At 34.8% G+C, this 19859-nt stretch overlaps 1 protein-coding gene across 1 annotated transcript; it reads left to right on the top strand.

Annotated features, from left to right (window-relative positions):
* The first annotated feature begins 14244 nt into the window (after positions 1 to 14244).
* LOC111988477 (ATP-dependent zinc metalloprotease FTSH 11, chloroplastic/mitochondrial-like) lies at positions 14245 to 19626 on the top strand. Its single transcript, XM_065780322.1, has 8 exons — positions 14245 to 14254; positions 15444 to 15583; positions 15635 to 15745; positions 17651 to 17736; positions 17888 to 18011; positions 18526 to 18657; positions 18771 to 18821; positions 19525 to 19626. The coding sequence occupies exons 1-8, from the start codon at positions 14245 to 14247 to the stop codon at positions 19624 to 19626; spliced, it is 756 nt and encodes a 251-aa protein (XP_065636394.1).
* Positions 19627 to 19859: the final 233 nt, after the last annotated feature.

Here is a 19859-nt window from a genome sequence, read left to right as displayed (position 1 = left end):
TAACCAAGTGCTTCCTGATCTTCATTGTTGATGAAGTGAAAAACTTTGTAGCCAATAACAATAATTCAAGTTGCTAGAGTTAGTCATGTACTGGGATTCATGCAAAGGAGTTAGTCACAGATTAGAAATTTATGCAACAAATGAAAGAAGACTATTACAATATCAAGTTCAATTGGGTACTGAAGTGAAGGTTCAACTATAGGTTGGTATTTTGAGATAGGACAGGGCAGTGGTAAGATTCCTTATACTTGTAACTGCTTAATAATTGATTAGTGGATTCTTGGGAGTGGTGACCTTAAGTTCACCCGACGAGGTTTTTGCCTTGCAAGAGGTTTTCACCATTTGTCAACAAATTACTGTGTCAATTTAATTTCTGCTGTATTTAGTTTATTTGGTGATTTGTTGGTGCCTTCACGATTTGCATGTAATTTGACCTAATTAATCAACTTGGGTGTAATTGAATTAATTAAGCAGGGTCAATCTATTTTAATCTAACAAAGATTTTTGGTAGTATACCACTTGAACTTGGCAACACAACAATGCTAGGTGTCCATGACCTCTCTTTAATTCTTCTAATTGGAAAGATTCCAAAGGATCTGGGGTGCCAAAAGTCATTGCTCAAACTTTTTTTGAACAATAACCAACTTTTAGGTAACATTCATTCAGAAATAGGAATGTTATCCATTTTAGACCATTGTAATTTGATAGAAAACAATCTCAGTGGCTTGATCCCCAAACAACTTGGAGAGTGCTCAAGATTAATGTTCTTGAATTTGAGCAGAAAATACTGGATGGAAGTATTCCTTCTAATATAGGAAGCCTGCAGTCTTTTCAAGTTCTTGATGTTAGTCGGAATTTGTTGGTAGGGGAGATACCACAAAAGCTTGGAGGAATGAAACAATTGGAAAAATTGAATCTCTCTGGTTCCATCCTATCCATATTTGATGATATTGCAAGCTTGGCATCCATTAATAGATCCTACAATGAGTTAGAGGGTCCTATTCCTAACATCAAAGCCTTCTGCACGACTCCAATTGCAGTGCTTCAAAATTAAAGAGACTTATGTGGTATTGCTGTTGATTTGAAGGCTTACTCAAAACTGAGAGTCTTTTGGCTGAATATTACTAAATCTGGAATTTATTTGCGTTATGGGCATTGTTCCAACTTATTTGGGAAAATGAGGAGAGAGAGGCGTTGTCGAAATTCCAACAAAAGTATGAGAGAGAAAGAGAAAAAGTGGGAGAGAGAAAATGTTGAATTTCGGCAATGGTATTACTGAAATTCCTACTGCTCAAAGCGCTGACCGGGAAGCAATTTTGGCAATGGCATTGCCGAAATAGGGGGGAAAAATTTGTGTCTATTGTGGCAATGCCATTGCTGAAAAGGAAAAAAGAAAAAAAAAAAGGTGGTTGCCGAAATCTGGGAGAAATTAAAAAAAAATATAATGTGCTACGCACACAATATTTTTACAACAAATCACAGATAATTAGTTATTATTAGTTCAAATTTAAATTTAACACTAAGATTACTTTTTTAATCTAACAATAATAATCAGTAACAACCTGCCATTTAGAATTTGTTGTAAAAATTATGTGCAATTATAATTTCTCCAAAAAAAAAAAAAAGTGTAATGGCTTTGTGGCAATGCCATTGCCGAAAATGTGGGAAAAAAAATTGTGGAACCTTTTTTTTCCCTACATTTTTGGCAATGGCATTGCCACAAAGCCATTACACTTTTTTTTTTTTGAGAAATGATAATTGCACAAAATTTTTACAACATTTTTACAACAAATTCTAAGTGGTAGGTTGTCACTGATTATTATTGTTGGATTAAAAAAGTAATCTCAGTGTTAAATTTAAATTTGAACTAATAATAACTAATTACCTGTAATTTGTTGTGAAAATATTGTAAAAATATTGTGTGTGTAGCACATTATATATTTTTTTAATTTCTCCCAGATTTCGGCAACCACCTTTTTTTTTCTCCTCCCATTTTCAACAATGACATTGCCACAATAGGCACAAATTTTTTTCCCCCCGTTAGCGTTTTGGGCAGCAGGAATTTTGGTAATACCATTACCGAAATTCAACATTTTCTCTCTCCCACTTTTTCTCTTTCTCTCTCATACTTTTGTTGGAATTTCGGCAACGGTGTTGCCGTAATTCCCTCTCTCTCCTCATTTTTCCAAATAAGTTGAAACAGTGCCCATAACACAAATAAATTTTGGATTTAGCAATATTCAGCCAAAAGACTCCAAAACTGATTCTTACTCCTCTATTGAAGAGGAGCAACCGATTTTTAGTAATAATTTTACTCTCACTTTTGGGCACACTGTTTATCATATTTATTATTATAGGAGTTTCACTTCTTTTTTGCCGAAGGGTGTAGAAAACAGAAGACAAGCCAAGAGAAGCACATGATAATAATCTCTTTACAATATGGAGTTATGATGGGAAAATGGTGTAAAACATCATTGAAGCTATAGAGGAATTCAATTCCAAATATTGCATTGGAGTGGGAGGATATGGAAGTGTTTACAAAGCAGTTTTACCAGCAAAGTCAAGTTGTTGCTGTGAAGAAACTTCACCACTACTTAATGGTGAGAAATCCAATCAAAAAGCCTTCATGAGTGAGATTCGTGCCTTATCAGAAATAAGACATCGTAACATTGTGAAGTTGTATGGTTTTTGTTCACATCCAAAGGCTCTCTTTTGGTTTATGAGTTTTTGGAAGGAGGAGGCTTGGTGAATTTACTAAATAGTGAGGAAGGAGTAAAGGCATTTGATTGGATTAAGAGAGTCAACATCATAAAAGGTGTGACAAATGTTTTATCTTATATATGCAGGGACAGAGGTACACTTGGGTTGTGGGAGCAATGGCCCCCCNTGGGGTCCTGATCTTAGGATCACCACTGTTGAGGTTTCTGAGCTTCACTATCTTTTCTTTAGGATAGCGTGTCATTGCTTTTGGCCCATTTCTCATCTGCACACCATTCCTCTCGAAAGGTGTGTCTTTTTGTATGCTCTAGTTACTGATGCTCCTATCAATTTTCCTCATTTGTTTCTTCGTTCTTTGAACGAAGTGTATAGGAGTTCATTTTCCTCTCATGCCCTAGGTCATCCTATTTTTATTCATAGGATTCTTCTTTATCTTGATCTTAGTGGTTTTCCTTCCTCTGAGCCTGTGCATATCATTGGTCTTTTAGGTGCGTCTTTTCTTAAACAGAGGGCTGCTCATCTTTGAGCTGGCTCTAAACACCCTAAGTCTTCACCGTCTGGGTCCGCACCTCCTCCCTCTTCTTCTACAGGTCCTTCTGGTGAGGCTGTTCCTGATCCTGACGATGCTGCTGCTGTTGCTGTTCCTCTACCTCCATCGGATGACTTTGATATCCGTCATACTTTGGAGACTATCCTAACCATTCAGGCGGCTCATGGTCAGATTTTAGTGGACTTGCTTGATGAGATTCGTGCGTTGCGAGCTAATCTGGCACATCTTCGGTCTCCCTCACCATCTCCTTTTGATGATGGATTGTGATTGCCCTTTAGCATTCCGTCACAAAAAGGGGGAGTAGTATTTGTAGAGGAGTTTTGTAGTTAGGGAGAGTTTTTGTTGCTTGTGGAGCTGTTAGATTTAGGCGTTTCACCTTGTATATCATTTTTTTTTTTTTGGGATATTCATGTTAGGGGGAGTAACATTGATTGATATACATGTTTTCTTTGTGATTCTTGTTGTTTTGGATTCACTATTTATTGATTTATATTCTATGAGTTATTCATTTGATATATGTCTTTATTGTGTGTTTATGTGAATCATACAAGAATGTTATACTTGTTTATATACTATTTTCTGTCACACATGCGTTTATGCGTTTGTTGAGTATTTCAGGAATAAACAGGTTGATTCAATTGAGCTGCTGTCTACACTTGCAACTGATGGATAGTAGTTAGGATTGAATTTTGGTTTATGAGCATTATTTTGTAAAGGGCTTTTTAAATTGTAAACTTTGAGCTTAGTATTTGTGTTTTGTCACGGATTGCCAAAGGGGGAGTTTGTTAGGTTCTAAAGATTTAGGATTTTATGTATTTAGAACTCTAATTTGTATTGTTGGCAAACAATTATCAAAACAAGTTGTTTAGTCTTATTTAGGCTTGCTCAAAGTTGGGTCTTTCATGTAAAGTTGGAATTGAGTGGCTGCAGATGCATTGGTGCATTTCAGCCTGGCTCGATCGATCGAAGGATAGACTCGATCGATCGAATCTCGAGCAGAATGTTTTTCTGCAGAATATTCCAGCTTAGCCCTAGCTCATTAAACGTTTTGGGTTTTTTATTTTTACCCTAGGTATATAAAGAAAAACCCTAGCCACGTTTTTAGAGTTGCTCCAGTTGAGTTGTTGCTCATACTTTGCTGTTTTGTGTAAATCTCTTGTGAGATCTAGAGGAGCTTTCCTTTACACAAAACTTAGGGTTTTCAAGGTAGAAATTAGTTTAATATCTTGTGATCAACTCGGTTGCTACCATTGAAACTTAAAGATTATCAAGCGTGGGTGCTTGTAGCTGATTGGAGAATCCAAAGAAAGAAGGAGTCTGTGGATTCGGAGCTTCACGTGTCGTGTCAGTAAGTTCTACTGGTGGGTAGCATTAGGAAGTCAAGCGGGGAGCTTGTAAGTCCTTTTGTATGAACTTCGATTCTTTCGCATAGTGGATTCAGGTTTACCTTGAGGATAGCTAGGTCAAATCCTCCCCAGGTTTTTACCATGTGATTTCCTGGGTCATCATATCATTGTGTCTTTTATATTTCCGCTGCTTTATACTTTTGATATGATTATGTGTTTGTGATAACCTAGAATTGCTGAAATTGACTAAGTTAATCACTTGGCTAATTAACTAGGTTAATCTAATTGTGTTTTAAGGGTCTAAAACCGTTCACAAACATAGACAGCAACAAAGAAATTAACTTGGAGCCATGTACACAAAGGTGCGTGCAAGTGAAGTCCAGTGACTCCAGTTGGATGAATTTGACTTCGAAAGCCTAGCAGTGTCCAAGTCAAAGATGTGAGCCTCATAATATTGATCCAATAGAACATTCTTACTAGATATATCATGATGAATTATAAGAGGCCAATAATTATAGTGCACATAAACGGGGATGGAACCATGACTTGGAGTTGGGGGGCAATTTTGCTACTGTCTGTACTCATAGTGATTTTTTTTTTTTTTTCCCCTTTCTTTTTTGTCTTTAATGGGTAAAATTTGTTGATTGTACTTATTTTTTTTAGCTTTATTGTTGGCAATTTTTGTTGTTGAGTTAATTGCTTTGAGCTTGTATATTTTGTTTTAGATGTAAAAAAAAAAAAAAAAAAATTGTGGCCTTTAAAAGGAGGAAAAATGTTATAGCAACAAATTTATTTACAAATTACTGATATAATGAGTGGTTATTGGTAAATATAAACGTGATATAAGCGGTGGGCTCAAATGTGAAACAATAATAATTTATACCTCATGGGTTTGTAAAAATGATGTAGAAAAGTTTGTGATCGCAATATTACTTTTAGAAAAATCAATGATATTATTAAGAGGGACAAAGTGTAATTTTATAGAACAAAATTACTAAAACTAGTACCTATATATATATATATATATATACTAGTAATTTTATAATAATAAAATTTTGGGGGGGGGGGGGGGGCCATTGCTCCCACAACCCAAGTGTACCTCTGTCCCTGCATATATAAGATAAAACATTTGTCACACCTTTTATGATGTTGACTCTCTTAATCCAATCAAATGCCTTTACTCCTTCCTCACTATTTAGTAAATTCACCAAGCCTCCTCCTTCCAAAAACTCATAAACCAAAAGAGAGCCTTTGGATGTGAACAAAAACCATACAACTTCACAATGTTACGATGTCTTATTTCTGATAAGGCACGAATCTCACTCATGAAGGCTTTTTGATTGGATTTCTCACCATTAAGTAGTGGTGAAGTTTCTTCACAGCAACAACTTGACTTTGCTGGTAAAACTGCTTTGTAAACACTTCCATATCCTCCCACTCCAATGCAATATTTGGAATTGAATTCCTCTATAGCTTCAATGATGTTTTACACCATTTTCCCATCATAACTCCATATTGTAAAGAGATTATTATCATGTGCTTCTCTTGGCTTGTCTTCTGTTTTCTACACCCTTCGGCAAAAAAGAAGTGAAACTCCTATAATAATAAATATGATAAACAGTGTGCCCAAAAGTGAGAGTAAAATTATTACTAAAAATCGGTTGCTCCTCTTCAATAGAGGAGTAAGAATCAGTTTTGGAGTCTTTTGGCTGAATATTGCTAAATCCAAAATTTATTTGTGTTATGGGCACTGTTTCAACTTATTTGGAAAAATGAGGAGAGAGAGGGAATTACGGCAACACCGTTGCCGAAATTCCAACAAAAGTATGAGAGAGAAAGAGAAAAAGTGGGAGAGAGAAAATGTTGAATTTCGGTAATGGTATTACCAAAATTCCTGCTGCCCAAAACGCTAACGGGGGAAAAAAATTTGTGCCTATTGTGGCAATGTCATTGTTGAAAATGGGAGGAGAAAAAAAAGGTGGTTGCCGAAATCTGGGAGAAATTAAAAAAATATATAATGTGCTACACACACAATATTTTTACAATATTTTCACAACAAATTACAGGTAATTAGTTATTATTAGTTCAAATTTAAATTTAACACTGAGATTACTTTTTTAATCCAACAATAATAATCAGTGACAACCTACCACTTAGAATTTGTTGTAAAAATGTTGTAAAAATTTTGTGCAATTATCATTTCTCAAAAAAAAAAAAGTGTAATGGCTTTGTGGCAATGCCATTGCCAAAAATGTAGGGAAAAAAAAGGTTCCACAATTTTTTTTCCCACATTTTCGGCAATGGCATTGCCACAAAGCCATTACACTTTTTTTGACGAATGTGTCCAGACTTTCCACAATAGTGACACACCCAAGCAGGTTTACCATGTATCTTGTCCTTAGAATGGGTAGAATTCTTAGGTTTAGGCTCTCCTAGATCAACCCTAATCTTCCTAGGTGGTGAAACTTTTATGGGTTTAACAACCTCACTCACAGGGGGTTTAACAGTTTCACTCACAACCTCACTCGTAGAAGGTTCAGAAAAAGATGGAGGAGCAAAGTTTGTGGAATGTGGTGCAGAATCAAAGATGCTTTCAACATATCCTAAACCAGATTTATCAGAAGGAAACTTTTGGACATTCAACATGTGATCTAGTTTAGAACTATCAGATCTAGCAACAGATAAATCATGTTCTAAAGTTTTAACTCTATCAAGCAAGAGCATGTTCTCAGATTTAACATTATTCAAAAGATCATTAGCATCAATCAAGTTAACAAGCAAATTCTTCTTTTCAAGTTCAAGAGATTCAATTTTCTTCAGGCCAAGTTCAACATTTATAGCATCCTTTGCAGTAATTTTGCAAAGTTTATTGTAGGCCTCTTGAAGATCTGCATCCTCAGAGAGTTCCTCATCAGAAGGGTTCTCTTTAACAGATATACTTTCATTTACTACAGCAGTAGCAGTGAAAGCAATGAAGTTTTCATCCTCGTCACATCCAGACTCATCATCAGAAACCTCATTATCACTAAGGGTTATAGCCATAATTTTACCCTTAGGTCTCAAGAATGTAGGACATTTAGATTTCACATAACCATACCCTTGACAGCCAAAACACTGAGCACCCAAAGGATTGTTTGAAGATTGCCCAACTTTTTTTCTATGTTTTTCAAAATTATTAACCTTAATGGGATCATTCTTCCTAAAGTTTCTAGGTTCAACAGTGTTTGTACCTTTTGCCTTTCTATTGTTATTCATAAGAAAGTTTCTAAAGTTCTTGGCAAGGTACACAATCTTTGTAGCAGAGAGCTCATCATCAAATCCACCAGCATCAACTGACTTAAGAGCCATTGATTTGCATTTGTTCACTTTGGGTAAGTTAGACTCATAGGACTGAAGAGATCCTACAAACTCATCAACAGGGATGGTGTCCACATCCTTGCTCTCAGTAATGGTAGTCACTTTGGGTCTAAAGTCTTCAGTTAAAGATCTAAGAATCTTCCTAACAATTTTAGGTTGATAATATATTTCACCTAAATTAAAAGCAGAATTAACAATATCATTTAGTTTAGCATAGAATTTATCAAAAGATTCATCATCAGACATTCTAATGCTTTCAAATTTAGAAGTCAATTGCTGCAGTTTATTGATCTTTACTGCCTTTGTGCCTTCATGCATAGTTTGGAGGATTTTCCAAGCAGTGTGAGCAACCTCAATATTAGAGATTCTCTTAAATTCCTCCATAGAAACAGCATTGAAGATGGCATTCATAGCTTTGCTATTGAAATCTGCTGCTTCTTTTTCAGAAGTTTGCCACTCACTCACAGGAGTAGTGGGCTTCTGCCATCCGTATTCAACGGAATTCCAAACCCTCTCATCAATAGATTTCAGGAATGCTTTCATCCTTACTTTCCAATAAGCATAGTTATTTCCATCAAAGTGAGGAGGAACAACAAGAGAGTGTCCATGCTCCATGACAACAGGGGTCAAGGATCAGCTCAGAGATCAAAAAATCTCAAACAAAAGAGCTACCTGCTCTGATATCACTTGAACGGTTTTAGACCTCTTAAAACACAATTAGATTAACCTAGTTAATTAGCCAAGTGATTAACTTAGTCAATTTCAGCAATTCTAGGTTATCACAAATACACAATCATATCAAAAGTATAAAGCAGCGGAAATATAAAAGACACAATGATATGATGACTCAGGAAACCACACGGTAAAAACCTGGGGAGGATTTGACCTAGCTATCCTCAAGGTAAACCTGAATCCACTATGCGAAAGAATCGAAGTTCATACAAAAGGACTTACAAGCTCTCCGTTTGACTTCCTAATGCTACCCATCAGTAGAACTTACTGACACGACCACGTGCAAGCTCCGAATCTACGGACTCCTTCTTTCTTTGGATTCTCCAATCAGCTACAAGCACCCACGTTTGATAATCTTTAAGCTTCAATGGTAGCAACCTAGTTGATCATCAAGATATTGAAGTAATCTCTACCTTGAAAATCCTAAACTTTGTGTAAAAGAAAGCTCCTCTAGATCTCACAAGAGATTTACACAAAACAGTAAAGTATGAGCAACAACTCAACTGGAACAACTCTAAAAACGTGGCTAGGGTTTTTCTTTATATACCTAGGGCAAAAATAGAAAACCCAAAACGTTTAATGAGTTAGGGCTGAGTTGGAATATTCTGCAGAAAAACATTTTGCCTGAGATTCGATCGATCGAGTTTATCCTTCGATCGATTGAGCTAGGCCGAAATGCATCAATGCATTTGCAGCCACTCGATTCCAACTTTACATGAAAGACCCAACTTTGAGCAAGCCTAAATAAGACTAAACAACCTGTTTTGATCATGGTTTGCCAACAATACAAATTAGAGTTCTAAATATATAAAATTCTAAATCTTTAGAACCTAACAGTTTGTTTAAGTAGCAGTTTTCCATTGGTCATTTTGTTCTGTCAGAAAGATTGATGTTTTGGATTGACGAATAATTAGGGTTGTGAACCTATGGACTAGCTAAATGGTTTTTTTTTTTTTGGTTCTACTGTTTGTCTACTTGTCCACTATTTTCTATCGTTTTACGTCAAAAAAAAAAAAAAGGACTTTTAGGCTATTTTTACTTTAGGATTAGTTATTACTTATACCATATATTAAGGCCAACGGAAAAAACAATTCATATAAAAAATTGTAGCGAGTTTATATATATAGACCTATATGCTTTATTGTAGAATAATACAAATTTTTTTGCTGCATTTTTACCTCATATATAAGAGATAAGTTATCAGGTAGCATAAATCATTTAATACCTTTTCTTTTGTAATTAGAAAAAATAGATTCTTATGTTAAAACAGACAAAAATATTTGCATAAACTAATGCAAATACTCTTAAATTTAGCATCTCTAATATTCATTTTATAGGTCCAATCCTAAAAAGCTTGAATAATTGAACTAGCCTATACAAAGTTAGGCTTGATGTAAACCAATTTGAGAGGGTGAGAATTGCGACTCAAGGGGACCTCTTTTGATTCTCATCTATAATGGATAAAGAGAGAGAGTCCCTTGGTTGAATCTCAAATAATGGCCGAGCTAGGATTTCTACTCCCCTATGAGAGGATAAGATTATAAGTTAAAATTGAAAGTAAAAAATTAATCTAAAAAAAATTAATAACAAAATAAATAAAGAATTATATTCTAATGTAATTACATCCAAAATCTCATATATATATATATATATATCATGTCATCAAAATAAATAATATAAGTGGGTTTTAGTTAGCTTAATTGATAAAGTCTTTGATAGTTGAATAAAAGATATGGGGTTCAATCCTCACCTATACCAAAAACTGATTGTTGTATTGGTCTGATGATAAAGACCTATTATCAGGAGCAGACGTCATAGGTTGAAACTCTTTAAAAAGAAAAAAGGTATTTGGTCCCTGCCATTTAAACCATGTTTCAATTTGATTCCGGTAAGGACATAATTTGCAGCCTAAACCCAAGGTGTATGGGATATTGGCCCAGTGAGCCCAGTACAATAAATTTGTAGAGAGTGGGTCAAAGAATTAGGCCCTAATGAGTTTAACAACGGCTAGTATGGATTTAAAAGATGATCAAGCAAGAACAAGTCACGTAGGACTGAATGAATTCACTGTCCGAGGAGACAAACCTTGCTACAAATCAATAGAATTGATTACAAATGCAACTTTGATTGTTACAGTATTTTTTCTCTATTTTTCCCGATCCCCTTCTCATGGAGGGTCTCTCACATTATATAGCTCCCTTTAGACCATTTTGATTTTACATTTGTTGATCATTTGAGCCCTTACTTGAGTGCCTATCCCATCAGACATCCTTTTTGGCTTTCTGTGAGTCGTGGTAGCTAAGACTGCACTGTTCAGAAGTCTTCTCCACATAAATGCGACGAGAAAAACAGCTGCAGTGTATTTAATGCAGTGGTAGCAGCTTTTCCTTAGAAATTTCTGAGTTCCCATCACTCTAATACGTGTATGATGCACGTCCTTATCGCTGGAGCCTCCTGGAAGGTCACTTTGATCGTTGGAATACAGATTTGAACTGCATTCATCGTATTCGAGGAGGAGTTCCTCCTCGGACCACTCTCCATTCGTTTCTTACTTATGAGACTTTAAAATTGGAACCCCTCACAATTATTTGCCACTCCTTGAACTTGCCCACGTCCTCGGATATGGCCTAAGGCCCAATATATAATTTTGGGCTCTTATCCCTACAATTCCTTTTACCCTTTCAATTGTGTCAATTTGGTTTCTAATCTTTCAATACCTTGTCAATTTAGTTGTTGTCGTTATCTTTTAGATGTAAATTGTTGATGTGGCAAATAGCCAAAATAAAAATTTAGCTTATTGCCACATCAATGGAAACTAATTTTATTTTTTGGCTGTTAATCATGTCATCAATTTCCATAAAAAAGATAATGTTGGAGACTAAATTGACAGGATATTGAAAAGTTTGAGACCAAATTAACACAATTGAAAGGTTGGGGACCAAATTGAAATATAGTGTAAAAGATAGAGGAATACATAGTTTACTCCAAAATAATTGACATGTAGTTAATTACAATAAAATTAAGAGTATAGTTTAAAGACATAGAATTTAAATATGTAATTTGATTCCTTAAGATAAAATAAGAAAATAAATCAATATAAAAATGTTAAAGAATATAGAAATATACTTGCAAAGTTGTATATGTGCATCATTGCCTTGAATGCTTTTAAAAAATAATGTAGAATTTATCATTTCTTTGTCTCTTATTCCAAGCAGTAGAAATGTGGGTTTATAGAAAAAATATCAGAAGTTTGAAATTGTAAAAAAGTCAAGAGATGGAAGAGAAAAATGTTAGTGGAGACTAGAGTTTTTAGACTTTTTTGCACAATAATGTTATAGACAATTGATGTGGTCATTGTGAGTGGTGGGTCTGTGAATATTAGTTGTGCCCACATTATTCAGTTAACTAGTTCAATAAATGTGAAATTTTTTGTGAGAAATAAATTATATCCATAGCATTTTTTTAAAAAAATTTTTAGAGAAACATATCCATAGCATTTCTAGTCTACAAATATAACAAAATTTTTTTTAATAAATATTTTGTAAACCCACTAATCACCATCTTTTGTGTAGGAAAAGATGAAATGTGTGGTTGCTTTATGGAAAGTAAATTAATTTGTGTTAGAGGGTGCAAAATGCTACTACGAAAAACATGGATTTCCCCAGCGTTTCAAAGACCTACAGTTGTGGTTTTGAAACGCCGGTATAGCTCATTTTTGTTGTTTTGTCCCATTGAGCTGAAGGAGAATACTCTATTATTGATAATGATTACCCTAATTTAATAGATTTACAATATAGTCGTGATTTGATTAATTAGTTTATTAATTTAAAGAAAAATTTATAAATTTTATTAATCAAATAATGAAAATTACGTAACTTGTCAAAGGAAAACAAATTACAACACTTTGTCTCTAAGCACAATTGAAGAAAAGAATTACATGATTTCATTTCCATCCTAAAAATAAATATTACAAACTTACTCTAGATTATATAAATTAAGTAAAGGGCTGGGGTTAAGTTAATAATGTGGTAGGCACTCACCCTGCACAAACTAAAATCTGTCTTTTATGGTCCGTTTGGATTGAGGGAGAGAGAGGAAGAGTAGAGTAAAGTAGAGTAGATTTAGCAAAAAATTAGCTTATTTTTAGCTAACTCTACTCTACTTCCCTCCACTCCCCCTCCTTCCCCTCTCCATCCAAATAGGCCATTAGAGACAAATGGCCAATATAACCAGGCTCACTTATCTTATCATAAATTCTCAAATAAGGACATGAACATAAAAATATATATTTTTTTCTTTTCAGATAAAAAAGAAAAAAAAAAAAAAACTCCATGCAGATAATGGTTGCATAATTGAAAATATCAAAGCTAAGACACAAAAGGGTTAGTCGTGAACCAAATAAGTTGATAACATGCAATGCAAGAAATAAAACCATGCAATGCCACCTATTCTAAGATGTGTGGATATCAACAAAATCACATTGAAATGCATGAAGCCGTGAACATGTGAGAATGTGTGTACAAATCCTAGATATAGTTTTTTCATGATGGAAGAACACATTTCTATATCCTTAATTAAAACCCACTAAACAAAGTTTATGTTTCTATTAGGTGGACAAAATGGGCTTTTGCCCTTTTCGGGCAAATTAAATAGCTTTATACCCCATTTTCCAAATTAATTAGGGAAATGCCTCTCTTTTAAAACTTGATTTATGATAAATTGAGTTAGAATTTTTTTTTTTCCTGAAGCCCTATAATGGCGTTTTAAGGGGCTTATAGTGATGTTTTAAGGACCTATAGTGACGTTTTTTAACTCGACTTCAATGAAATCGAGTTAAAAAATGCCACTATAGGTTTTTAAAAACGTCACTATAGAGCTTAATTTGATTTTGAGTAAGTCGAGTTTTAAAAGAGGAGTATTTTCCTAATTAGTTTGGAAAGGAGGGCATAAGGCTATTTAATTTGTTCGAAAAGGACAAAAAGCCCATTTTGTCCCTATTAGGTCTGAAAGAGGTTAAACTCAACCTAACACGCACAACCGTCACATCAAAATATGACCTACAATATAGGTAAAATTTGTCATGAATTTTGAAGGATGTTGATTTCATAATATTTAAATTGTAGATTAACAAGAAATTTCTACTTATTTGAAGAAAAAGGAAATGAAAATTTTAAAAATAATTTAAAATCTCCTACAATCTTGTTGAAAAATTAAATCCATAACAAAAGCCAAATTATATAGTCAAATATACGCTTTAGAAAAAAGGTCGATGGACTGAAGGATTAAGGTCTATAGCCATTCGTCTTGATTTTTGACGATCTTATTTCCGAAGATATTTTCAAGGAACTTGTCTGATCAATTTCTATATGGTCTAGAATGCAAGAAAACTTGGTCCATATTAGTATGAGGATTGTATTTTAAAAAAAAAAAAAATCAGCTAAGGTTTGATTTGTATTCAACATATAAATCTTGAATAACTTCCCTCCGACGTACGTACACGTTCATATTAGGGAATCAAAGTGACTGCGAGAAGTGTAAGCCATGTATACAGGTATTCAACAATTAAGTCTAGTTTACGGGAACTTTGAATACAAGCATCTAGATTAATGAAGAATCAACAAGGGAATTTATTGAGGAATATTAACATTTCAATTTTCTTAATTCTATCTAAAAAATGAAAAATGCTATATCGTACGACTTGGCTTAAATCTATCTAAATTCCTCACACCTATACCGAAATTTTCTTCATCAATCCATGCATGATGCATGCAGCAAATACGCATGCAATATCCCTCCCCATCTCGGGTTTAATTTAATAATGACAGATAATTCTTAAAATACTAAATCCTATTCTCATATAATCATCATATTAATATACTAAATTCAGGGACGGACCAATTAAGGGGCGGGGGGCAACCCCCCTCCCCCCACTACAACAAACTTCAGTTTTTTCAACATATTTTTATCTACGGTCACTAAAAAATATTAATAAAAACCTTAAACTTCTACCGTTATACACAACTGTGGAAAAAAAGTAAAGAAATTCACATATTTATTTCCACAGTCGGTATAACTGCTGAAACATGTGTTAAAAAAATCCACAGTCAGCATAACTGTTGAAATAGGTGTTAAAAAAATAAATAAATAGAGAAAAGTTAAATCAACAGTTAGATAAATGTGGAAAAAAATAAATTAAATATTTTATCAACAGTTATGTTGAAAATAAAAACACGGAACTTTTGTAGTACTACAGTGTCTTTTACGATTAAATTTTTTTTATCCTTCTCGCTCGCTCTCTCTCTCTCTCTCTCATAGCTCTGCGATCATGGCTATTAATCAATTTCAAAACCTTTCTATTTTTCTATTATTTTCTGAGCAACCAAACAGAGTTCTTGACTAGGTTTTTTTTTTTCCTGTTTTTTATGATTTTCGTTTTGATTTCCTCATCAAGATCATCGCCATTGAACTGATTTTGCCAAGTCAGTACTATTACATTCAGATATTCACACTTTTCCCTATCCAAATCCTTCAATTAGGTATTTTTTCTATTTCTCTCGATTTCGTAGTTTTAAAAACTTATTTCTGATCAGTTTGTTTTTGCTTGGACTCGAATTTCGTCCATACTCTATTATTCGCTTTGAGTATTTTGAACTTTTGTGGTTTTTGTTCCTGAATTTGAAATGCTATATCAAAATTGAATTTGTGGTTCTGTGTATTGCGTGCTTTCAATGTGATTGCAGGTGCATTTGCATTGGTTAAGGACTTTATGAGGAATATGGCAGAAAGTTACAGGAATTGCAAGCAGTGTTGGCTTCTTCCAATGAACTACGGCAAAAGTTGGAATGAAAGGTTTGCACTCAACCTGCTTGATGAAATGCCTGTGATAAAAAATGTATAGTTATTGTTAGTAATAGAAATTTTCTTTTAATAGGTGAGTTGTCTTCAGAATGACAATGCTTTGCTCAAGAACGAGCAAAAGGAATTGAAGGGAACTATACAAAGCTTACTTCAATCGAAGGAAAGTTTCGTGAATGCTTATAAGGTTTGTAATCTGTAATTCTCTGTATAATGTGTTGTAATAATGATGGTGACTAGTTTTCTTAATTATAGATATTTTTGTGGGGGAGGAGAATAAATGGGGTAAGTTAGTAAAAGAGTGGACGTGGATCGAATTTGGATTTTGAGAAAGGGGGATGGTTGAAAGTGATTGAAAATGCATATGAAGATATTAATTTGATTGATTGTGGTGTTGGTGCCTCCCTTTCGGCTTAGTGTCAGTGGCGTATAAAGAATTGACTTTATGAAGAATTTGGTCTCGTGTAGTCGTCTGCTGTTTGGATGTTGGAGCTGTAGGTGAATGTCCTTTAATAGGAAGAGTTATATTTTGATGATGTGGTGCATAACAAGTTTGTTTTCTGAGCAGTGATTGGTCTGTAGTCCTAGTTTTCATTGTGCTATGATGTAGATGGGGGTATAGCCTTTGAAGCGTCTACTTATAGTTTTAATTTCCATTTTTTTGGTTCTGTTTTGGTTAAGGACTAAAGATGTTATTCTTTTTCTAGTGAAATACTTATTAAAAAAAATTTACTTGTATGAGTTGTATCTCGTGGTGCAAATGTTACTTGTATGAGTTGTATCTAGTGGTGCAAGCCACAAGAATTAATTGAATCATGGGTTTACAACCTTTTTGTCATCCCATCAGGTACAGATATTCTATATAGTTATATGTGTGTCTTCTAATATGTGTGTGTGTATTCTTTTGCTTTTTTGGGGGGGGTGGGGGGGTAATTATATCATAAAACCCTAGAGTTTGACCTTGGTTCAGATTAAATCCTAAAATTCAGTTGCATCAATGTTTACTTGATAGTTCCAAGATTGTTTCTGTGGGGCCAGAAAATCGGGTAGCCTTGGCCCACTCCAAGCTAGGCCCAAATGGCCCACGCTGAAGATGCATGATGGGTCTGAGGATGACCCTGCCCTCGGGCGTCCGAGGCCTCTGGAGAGCACAAGGACCACCCTGTCAAAAGGGGATCCCTTTGCTGTCCGAGGAGGAGGGCCCAGTGCCACGCGTTAGTAATAGGGGTATGGCGAAGGGGCAAGTCTTGGGTGAACTGTCACCTCGGCATTGAATACGCTCACCTAACTCTCCTGGCCGCATTAATGGGGATGTAACCCCTTGACAGGGCAACATCGATCAGGGTGAGCCACTCGAGCACGGATATGACTTCCGATAGGACAGATAGTTAGAAGAGAGGCTAATGGATGATCAACAGGAGGAGGAAGAGAGGAATATATAAGAAATGTGAGCAACATGTTAAAGGGGGGGGGGTTCGAAGATGTGAGCTTGGAGAGGGAAAATCTCCTCGGCCATGGGCCAAGGAGCATCCCTCAGTTGTAAAATCAGTCTTAGTATCTTCCAATAAAAAGAAAGTAGTTTATGCTCCGTCAAGTCCGGCGAGCGCCTAAATCTTCGATCCACTCTCTACAAATTCATTGTTCTTGGTTCGTTGGGCCTTAGGCCTATATCTTTTGGGCTACAAAATCGGACCCTACAGTTTCAATTTGGAAACTCAGTGAAAGTAATGAAAACTCAGATAAGGTGCAATTAATACCTATTTGAATGGTAAAAAACTTTTGACATTTGTACTCACTGATATATTTGTGAGCTCATTTGGCTTCAAAATACCACCTTCAATTTACATGGAGTGTTTTTGTGGTGCTCTAATAGGTCCTAAGTACAACTTATGTGGTCTTCCATTATTTTTAGTTAATGTGAGACTCACCAGATTGAAACAATTTGAAACTATAAGGTTGATACTGATGCAATTGACACTTCAGGGTCAAATTTGAGACTAAAGCCAAAGTCTGAGATTTATTATATACTTGCTGACTTTTTTTCTTCTTTTAATTATAAATTCAACTTAATAAGAGTTGTTTTTCCTACTAGGTTGAACCTAAAGTCTCAAACAAATCACGTTTTACGCAAGAGCTTATCTCAACTATCTTATTTACTATAGCTGTTGGATTAGTATGGTATGTACCTTCTGTTCCTTAAGTTTCTCTCTCTCTCTCTCTCTCTCTCTCTCTCTCTCTCTCTTCACACACACACACACAGAGTATCTAGTAGTTAGTGCTTGTCTGTATACTTGAGTTATACTCACTCCAAACTTGATTTTCTTTTCAGGATACTGGGTGCTGCTGCGCTTCAAAAATATGTAGGGAGCTTGGTTGGGATAGGAACATCAGGTGTTGGCTCTAGTTCTTCCTATGCCCTGAAGGAGTTAAATAAAGAATTTATGCCAGAGAAGGTAGATATTTGGTATCTGTACTCTCGATATTGGTGATCTTTGACATGGAATGGCTGTCTTTGTATTTCTTTAAGGTTGGGTCCCCACCCCTATTCCCCAAGGAAAGAGAGGAAAACAGGGGGGTTGGGGGGACACAGGAGACAGAAGCTAGTGAATATAGAGAAGCAAATGTAGAAAATTTGGTCAAGTATTGAAAATTTTGTTTCAAATTTTTTGCTAAAACATGTTAGGAAACAAATGGAGACTATAATGTGTAGTTCTAGTTCCTATATTTAGTTGAAAGACTTCTCCAAAAAAAAAAAAAAGTTCAAAGGTAAGGTAGGGATGTGATATCACCTAAAATTGCCAATAATAGTTTAGATAAATGTGTTTCTTCAGTTCTTGTAATTATGGTTTCTTGAATATTTTATGGGAGTTATTTTTCAAGGAACTTGGGAGTTGCATCTCTTACTTGCAGTATGTTTGCATTTGAAGTATATTATTTAATCACCCTGACCAATTTGTTTTCCTGCAGAATGTTAAGACATTTAAAGATGTCAAAGGTTGTGATGATGCAAAGCAGGAGCTTGAGGAAGTAGTGGAATGTTTGAGATTAAATTACTTCAACTACAACCTTAGATTCTGTAGTCATTCTTCGCCTTCTCTGGTATGAAGAGTGGTAATATCTTTCTGATTTCATCTATTTGTAACTTGCATTTTTTTGTTTATCTTTGCTTGATTAATTTCATAATACAGAGCCTAACACATACTTATTCGCAGGGAATTCTTTTGACTGGTGCACCCGGAATTGGAAAGACTCTTCTTGCCAAGGTAAGATTTTTGTGTCTATAATCCTGCAAATGGTTATTTACTTGTGATGAGCCATTTTCCAATCTGTATATGAAACTTAGAGCACTGCTTTTGTTAGAGTGGCCAGCATGATCATTAGAATCTTGTCTAAGCGTTGTGTTACAGTTTGCAAGCTACCATTTTGTTAAGATGTTTAAGATTATTGCTTTTACTGTAAGATTCCATGCATATGTATTTAATGAAGATACTAGTTGTGAATTTAATTTATCTATATAAAAAAGAGAATTTAGGATGCTGTGAATGGATGAGGGTAGTAATTTACAAAATGCATTATCTAAAATAATGATTGATGAAAAATTGGTGTGCATTTAAACTCCAGGTGGAATTAAAGTTCTCTGTTTTTTTTTTTTTTTTTTTTTTTTAAAATTTTTTTTAAAGTTTTTGCCTTCAAGACATCGCACAAGAAAAGTAAATGTTTAATTGTTTATATTGGTTGGAATTTGTTTCCATGAAAATAAGAGAAGAGAGGATGTGGGGGGGGGGGGGGTGGGGTCCAAATGGTGAAATCTAATACTCTAATTTGGTTCCCTTGTTGTAATGGTGTCTGCATCAATGTTATATACATGGATTTATATTGAAGTAAATGTCTATAACTTATTTTCATGTGTGTATGGGCTTACATCACATCTTCCTTTTGCCTATTGGTTTCTTTGATATTCAATAGGAGTTCATGCCAATGAGCTCAAGCTCAAATGGAACCTCCTCTTGTAAAAGCACTGTGGATGGCGGGTCATGGGTTAGGACCCACCAGGTTCCATTTACGTAAGTGTTGCAATTTTTAACTTGGACTTGACAGTTATGTTAAAGATAGATGATACTAGCTTTTGTCATGGGCCTGGCTTTCTTGTTGGGAAGTGGCACTTCTCCATAAATCTATTACTAGAGGATAATTGATAGAGCACAGTAATTTTTTTTTTTTCTTCTTTTAATTAGCCATTTGAAAACTTGGAACTATTTGAATACTTAAAAATTAGGCTGGTGCTTTAGTTTTTATATGAG

Source organism: Quercus suber, unplaced genomic scaffold (assembly GCF_002906115.3).
Source record: "Quercus suber isolate HL8 unplaced genomic scaffold, Cork oak 2.0 scaffold_232, whole genome shotgun sequence".
Classification (NCBI taxonomy): Eukaryota; Viridiplantae; Streptophyta; class Magnoliopsida; order Fagales; family Fagaceae; genus Quercus; species Quercus suber.
This window is presented reverse-complemented; position numbering and strand designations above follow the sequence as displayed.